The following is a 7,296-nucleotide window of genomic DNA, read 5'->3' as shown; positions in this document are numbered from 1 at the left end:
TACTGTACTTGTAAATAGTTTTCTTAATTTGTAATTTAAACAAATACAGAAAAAACCAGAAAAATTTTGCAAATGGCAATTAATTTAGTTGATAAAAGTTTTTTAGTGGCAAGAAAGGATCTGAAGTTTGCATTCTGCCACATGAGAATCCGAATGAAATTGAATTGCCGTATAACTAAAAGTAAACTAAAAGACCCCACCACAAAATGGGTCAAATTAATTGTAAATTTTCGCATCCGGATCAGGATGACCGCCACTATATAATTACGCCATCGACACCAACTCCCATGGCCATTACCAAACTCCCAGTAGTTTGAAAAAATGAAGGTCTCAGCTGTGGTGCTTGCCCTAGCCCTGCTTCTCCCTTTTACATTAGTCATAGCTCCCACCTCACCTCCGTCGAATTCTGTCATCATCGTCGGTGCTGGCATGTCAGGTGGTGATGATCCATGACATATCTTGTGTGCATTTGTAGCTAACGTCTAGATGCATATAAATAATAATAATAAATGGGTTTTATCTGTTTGTTTTTTTCAGGATTTATGGCAGCAAAAACACTTGAAGAAGCTGGGTACAAAGATTTCATAATATTAGAAGCAAGCTCCAGGGTTGGTGGCCGGCTTCACAAAGGCAACATCGGTGGGCACACTATTGAATTGGGTGCCAATTGGGTTAACAGTGGAGGACCAAAGTCTAGTCCTTCACTTCAAATTGCTAAGAAAATCAAGCTCAAGACTTTCTACTCTGACTATGCAAATCTCACTTCAAACATCTACAAACAAGAGTATACAACTCTTCCTCCTCAACCATTCTGTTTTTGAGCCTTTTTCCCTCTTCTTATTTTATGGATAAAAATGACTCTCATATCCGTAATGAATTTAACAATAATGTTATAACATCATGATGTTATAATATTATTATTCTATTTTACCGAGTAGACCGAATCAAGCCAGGATTTGTTTAATACTGATTCTATATTCTACCTAGTTTTCAATCAATTCTTGACCGTTTGGTGCTCTTCAACTGGGCACCAAAATCCTTAGCCTTCACAGAATATAAATTATTAAATAATCTATTTGACATTTCGCAGTGGTGGGTTATACCAAAAGCATGTGGTGGAATCTGCAGTCCGAATTGCTAAAACAAGGGATGCGTTTTGCACTAACTTATCCAAAATTTTATCTTCTGAAACAACGAGAGATGATGATACCTCAATTTTGGGTTCCCAACGTCTATTAAAAGAGTAAGCTTTGTATTGATTTTGCAACTCTTTATGCGTAGGATTGAGCAAATTTCGTTTTTCTAATAATTATGATATAAAAAGTTGTTGATCCGAAATTGAACATAATGATCATAAATCTATACGAAGGATATATATTTTTCTCAAAAAGTTTAATAAAAAAGAAAGAAAAGAGATATTTCTTAGTAACTATTTGAAAATTTTGGGCATATGCAGGGTTCCAATGACTCCGCTTGAAATGGCAATAGATTATTTTTTCAATGATTATGAAGATGCAGAGCCCCCAAGAATTACAAGTCTCAAGACAACATACCCTCGGAATCAATTGGTTGATTTTGGGGAGGATTCTTATTTTGTAGCTGACCCCAGAGGTTTCGAAAGTGTGGTTCATTCTGTTGCCAAGCAGTTTCTCTCCCACGGGCATCAAGTGATTAGAGATCCTAGGCTCAAGCTAAACAAGGTGACATTTATCATCTCTATATCACTTGAATGATGAAGGAATTGGAGTAAGCGCAGTTCAATTTCAGGAGAAAAAAAAAACAAAACAAAAATGAACTACCTAATAAATGTTTTGAATAGAGTAATCCTGAAATTGAGAACGCAAGAACAGACCCAGAAAATAGTAAATAATAATTTTAATACTTTTAATTCACCCTGTCGGAACCCACTTTTAAGATAAATATTATTTTACTTTTAAATAATGCTACACGCTCCAAAGATTATTATGAAAATTTCATTCTAGATCATATGACTTGTAAATGTTAATGGGTTCAATTAATTCGGAGCATTCCTAATGTACGTAGAGCTGGTGTTATATCCATTGGATCCAAACCGTAGTTGTTTTAACGGTTGTGATTAAATATCACTTGCGGATTAGAAAAGTAAAACGGGTATAGAACAATGGTGACACAATTGATTGCTCTAACTTTGATGGTGAATTGGAGCGGTTCGGCTTCTTAAAAATTAAAGCTATTCAGATTAAATTACTAATTAGTCAATTAACAATTAATGGCAGGTAGTGAGGAACATAAGTTACTCAAAGGATAAAGTAACAGTGAAAACAGAAGACGGCTCTGTATACCAAGCAAACTATGCCATAGTCTCTGTCAGCATTGGAGTCCTCCAAAGTGATTTCATTGAGTTCACTCCTAATCTGCCTGTAAGTCACCTCTTTTAATTTTCTTTCTTTTCTTATTCTTTTCATATTTATTTTTATTCTACCTAAACATCTGTATTTTACAATTTGCGAATTTAAGTTTGGCGAAAAGTAATACAATACTATGTAAATTAGAACATAGCAATATTTTATTGTTGATAACCAAGTTTAAATTCTTATTTTGTAAAATGCAGGCATCTAAAAATTTATGTAATATGAAAATCTACCTTAAATTTTCTGTATTTGTGGTTTTTTTTTTAATTATTTACTAACTTCATGGTATTTACTTAGCTATGGAAAAAACTAGCAATCAACAACTTCAATATGGCAATATATACAAAGATATTTATGAAATTCCCATACAAATTCTGGCCGACCGGCCCCGGCACTGAGTTCTTCATTTATGCTCATGAAAGACGTGGTTATTTTCCAATTTGGCAGGTATTTACAAATTCTATGTTCTCCATCGTGTCTTTTTAGTTATTACAACATTTTTTTTTTCTAATTACATCATTGCTAAAAGATTGCCCTATGTAAAAGTATTATATTCATCCTGTTAGATTATAATTTAGTATTAAAACAGACTCATAATTTCGGTTAATTACTTTCATATATTATTTATCAAGAAATCACTAATCTCAATTTTATGTCTTCTCAACACAAAATCACATCAACACCAAGTTCCTATTTTAATAATTTATTCAAGCCGGCCGTTTTCTTGCTTCTTAACTGCTTTGGTTGTAATTAAGCATCCATATCATACAATTTCTCCTAGAGTGAAGTAGATTTTCTTTTATCTAATATATACAACTAAAATATATGTGAGTGTTGCATTATTTAACTATAATATTACATATATATCTTCTCAGGTAGGATGGCTAAATGTAAATTTCGTTGTAATTCGTTATTATACCATTTGGTGATATAGTGTTTTTGTTCAATTAACTACTACACTAGATGGTGTAGTAGTGAATCCGTATTTTAGACATTCGAACATGAGAATAAAAGATCCTTAATTATTTTTTCTCCTAAAGTAAATTAAATTAATAAGTGAAATGCAGCATTTGGAGAATGAAATGCCAGGATCGAACATTCTATTTGTGACAGTAACAGATGAAGAATCGAGGAGGGTAGAGCGACAATCAGATGAAAAGACAAAGGCAGAGATTATGAATAATGTGCTTCGAAAATTGTTTGGAAATAAAATTCCAGAGCCTCAAAGCATTTTTGTTCCAAGATGGTGGTCCAACAGATTCTTCAATGGCAGCTACTCCAATTGGCCCAATGGTTTTACTCAACAAAGTTACAAAGAATTAAAGGTCAGCATTTGCAAATTACACCTAGGTTTAACTTAATTTAACCCATTTAATTTGGAACCTTGAAGGAAAAAAATTGTATTTTCAAAAACACCCTAACAGGAAAAGTAATTATCATTTAATTAGTATGGGATTGGGCTAATTGGATGCTAGAATTAAGTATGGGATTGGACTAATTTTGGGATCAAATATTTATCCCATGTTTGGCAAGCTTAGTTGGATTCATCTAAGGGGACTAAATTTAAATTAATCCTAAAATCATAGGATTAGTAATCCTAATTTACACTTAGTTGAGATAAAATTAAAGAAAAAAGTTGTCCATTTATCTGACTTTCATTTATATCATTATCTTTTTATTTATACCTAATATTAATTATTTAATTAAGTAATTAATTTTAATTTATAATTTACTTAAATTTTATCATTTTTCATTTATTACCTATGATCTAATTGAATTGGTACTTTTACTTCTACTAACTCTTGAGATTAAATTTTGATTACTTGTATATTTAATAATTTATCAATAAAATTAACCATTTAATAATTTATTGCATTGTTGATTGTATTAAATTTGATTGTCACTAATATAATATTAAAAATAATCATGAAAATTAATAATATCATTAATTAATTGATTTTAAATAATTTTTTTAGATATTTGATAAAAATTAATTAAATATTAAAATTATTTTATTTCTTTTTTATTTGTTTATTATATTATGACTACCCAATAACTTATTTACAATATATTTAATTTTCTTATTAATTACCTTTTAAATTTATTTTAATTATTATTATAAAATTTCATGAATAATTGATATTTATATTTAAATATAAACTTAAATAGTATTTAATATTATTTAAATACAATTTAATATAGTCCAATTCGTGTTGTATCAAACATTAAAGAGTATAATATAATCTATTTTAAAAGTCCAATCTAATTTTAATAATTATTTTAATTCAATTTTGGGTGCCAAACATATCTATAAAGTAAATTCGTATGTTAATTATAAGGCTCATTATGTCCCTATCCTACACTAAACAAATGTAGCTGAAGTATCAAGCCCAATTACTGCATATGATAATAACACTTGCAGGATTGGCTAAACCAATAAATTATCGTTAACTAAGCATTCCCATCAGTCCAGTTTTTTCTAAGCTAATTGAGATAATATGACTGTTGCTCATCTTGATAGAAGATTTCTTCTTTTTGTCCCCAACGATCTATTATATAATTATTTATAGACATGGGTATGCATAACTTGTAACTACATTTTGAATTCATTATTACCCACAAATTAAAATGACCTGTCTATTACGAGAGACTTTTAATTACCTAGGAGAAGCATATTCGCTCCAAAACATTAATATATGATTTCATTAAAGAAAATAAGTTAAAAAAATAAAAGATTTGAATTCAGAGCCAAGCTTACTTTTTTATAAACCTTTTTAAAAAATACAATCGATAGTAATTAGATAAAAATATAAAATTAATTAAATTTTAATCATATATTACTTTATGTGTAGTAGAAGATTATAAAGAATTAAGTACAGAACAACTCAGCACTGGATCTAACAAAAACAAAAGGCATCGATCCAATCTTTACTCTAATTACTTTGTGAAATACCAGGAACCAATTGGTCCAATTTACTTCACAGGGGAGCATACCAATTCAACATATTTAGGATATATTGATGGTGCCTATTTTGCAGGTTCTCTTTCTCTCTCTCACAAACACACATATACGTAGCTTTAACAAATGTTTAATTGAGAGTATTTTTATGATTAAAAAAGTTCTCATGATGATTAGATTTGTTTAATTACTTTTCTATGTAGGTATTAATACTGCAAATGATCTAATTAAGTGCTTCAAGCAATTTTCTGATGGACACCATATATAGCAACTACGTTTATAGGTAAGAGTTTCTTCAATGATCTACTGCATTCCTATATTTTTTTTAATGGCAAATGATTTCATCCAAATAGAAGTATAGAACAAAGCAATATAATAAATCTTTAATCTCTTTCGGAACATCCTGTAACCACGCACAAAAAATTCCGAAATACACAAGATCATTTGTGTTATACAATGACCCACTGAATTATAGGATCTAAGAGCACTGGCCACCCTATGTTGATTATCCCTACCCACCAAAGTTCTAATTTCACTAATAATCCAACCCAGCTCTCCTCTGACTCTACATTTTAGAGGAGAAAGACCAGCTTCTTCAACTATCTTCATACCTTTTGAAATAGCCTAAACCTCGACAATTACCCATCTCCTAAATGTTAGAGAAGCTCATTGTGCAGAAAAGAGGAAGCTGCACAAGCTAAGGAAAACCAACAAGCTGGTGACGTCAGATGAATGTAAGCAGAATGACAGCTCAGCTGAAGTGGTTAACAGTCTGGTGTGATTACTCTGTATATCGAGCTGTGGTTATGCATGTGTAGATTCTACTGAATCAGTTAGTCATTAGCTTTAGTAATCCTTGAGCTTTGAGTATAAATAAGTTGTAATCATAACATTTCATTTTAAGAAAAAAATAAATACAAAAAATCTGAAAGTTCTCTGGAATTTTTCTGAGATATTTTCTCAGCAACCAAACAATATTTTCTCTTAATTTCTTTCATGGTATCAGAAGCAGTATGGCTAGTTCCATCAACACAACAACACTTTCAAATTCAACAAATGCAAATCAATCTTCACAGATCTCATTCTCATTCAGTAATCCAATAAAACTAGATCGATCTAATTTCCTAATCTGGAGAAAACAAGTTCTTACATCAATAAGAGGAAATCGGCTTGAAGATTTCATATCTGAAAATCATATCATACCAGAGCAACATATCATTCAAACAACAGCTGATGGATCAGTGCAGAAAGTAGATAATCCAGCATACATAAATTGGAGAGCTCAGGATCAAATACTACTTGGCTAGCTGTTATCATCAGTTAATGAAGGTGTTCTCAGTTCTATTCTTAATTGTGACAATTCACGAGATGCTTGGAGATCTATTGAGAAACAATTTGGAGCTCAATCTGAAGCTAAAATAATGCAACTTCGTTATGAATTGAATGTACTTAGAAAGGAATCCATGTCTGTTGAAGAATATTGCTTAAAAGTCAAAATATTAGCTGATAAACTTGCTTGTGCTGGTAGTCCTATGTCAGAAAGGGATCTGTTAATGCAAGTTCTAAATGGATTAGGAACTGGTTATCTAGATCTTACATCTATTATCACAGCTAATAAGATGTCTTATGATGACGCTTATGCCTTACTGTTAACACATGAGGCACGATTAGAACAAAGTCAGACCAATCAGAATACTAAAGTCATGTTCAATGCTAACTATGGAGTGATGAATTCTAATTATTCTCAAGTCAGACGGAATAATAGAAGAGGAGGTTTTGGCTATGGAGGATATCGTGGACAAATTCATAATGGAAACAGAAATGCTGGAAGAGGAATGATGTTTAATACATATCCTAGAGGCTTTAATAACAGCGGTCATAATTTTGGAAGAGGCAACTCTATGCCAATGCAATTTCACAAAGTTTTACCACATCCTAAGCCTCATG

The 7,296-nt window shown here is 31.1% G+C and overlaps 1 protein-coding gene across 3 annotated transcripts; it reads left to right on the top strand.

Moving 5' to 3' along the window:
• Positions 1 to 234: 234 nt before the first annotated feature.
• LOC102616414 (polyamine oxidase 1-like) lies at positions 235 to 6,245 on the top strand. Of its 3 annotated transcripts, XM_052439204.1 has the most exons (10): positions 235 to 436; positions 538 to 784; positions 1,091 to 1,243; positions 1,457 to 1,700; positions 2,256 to 2,399; positions 2,688 to 2,837; positions 3,458 to 3,715; positions 5,347 to 5,428; positions 5,553 to 5,632; positions 6,027 to 6,245. In XM_052439204.1, exons 1-9 carry the CDS (start codon positions 322 to 324, stop codon positions 5,615 to 5,617), a joined length of 1,458 nt encoding a protein of 485 aa, XP_052295164.1. In that variant the 5' UTR covers positions 235 to 321; the 3' UTR covers positions 5,618 to 5,632; positions 6,027 to 6,245. The 3 variants fall into 3 exon arrangements, with proteins under 3 accessions (XP_052295164.1, XP_006485513.1, XP_024956341.1); XM_006485450.4 differs by lacking the exon at positions 6,027 to 6,245 and having other exon boundaries at positions 5,553 to 5,997; XM_025100573.2 differs by lacking the exon at positions 6,027 to 6,245 and having other exon boundaries at positions 316 to 461; positions 5,553 to 5,997.
• Positions 6,246 to 7,296: the final 1,051 nt, after the last annotated feature.

Source organism: Citrus sinensis, chromosome 4, assembly GCF_022201045.2.
Source record: "Citrus sinensis cultivar Valencia sweet orange chromosome 4, DVS_A1.0, whole genome shotgun sequence".
In the NCBI taxonomy this organism is placed as follows: domain Eukaryota; kingdom Viridiplantae; phylum Streptophyta; class Magnoliopsida; order Sapindales; family Rutaceae; genus Citrus; species Citrus sinensis.
This window is presented reverse-complemented; position numbering and strand designations above follow the sequence as displayed.

What these genes read in the sequence shown, in the direction of transcription:
- LOC102616414 (XM_052439204.1), top strand. Translation starts at nt 322, where the DNA reads ATGAAGGTCTCAGCTGTGGTGCTTGCCCTAGCCCTGCTTCTCCCTTTT. An exon ending in AGTTCACTCCTAATCTGCCT is followed by an intron (nt 2,400 to 2,687) that starts GTAAGTCACCTC and finishes GTATTTACTTAG; the next exon opens with CTATGGAAAAAACTAGCAAT. An exon ending in AAAGTTACAAAGAATTAAAG is followed by an intron (nt 3,716 to 5,346) that starts GTCAGCATTTGC and finishes GTGAAATACCAG; the next exon opens with GAACCAATTGGTCCAATTTA.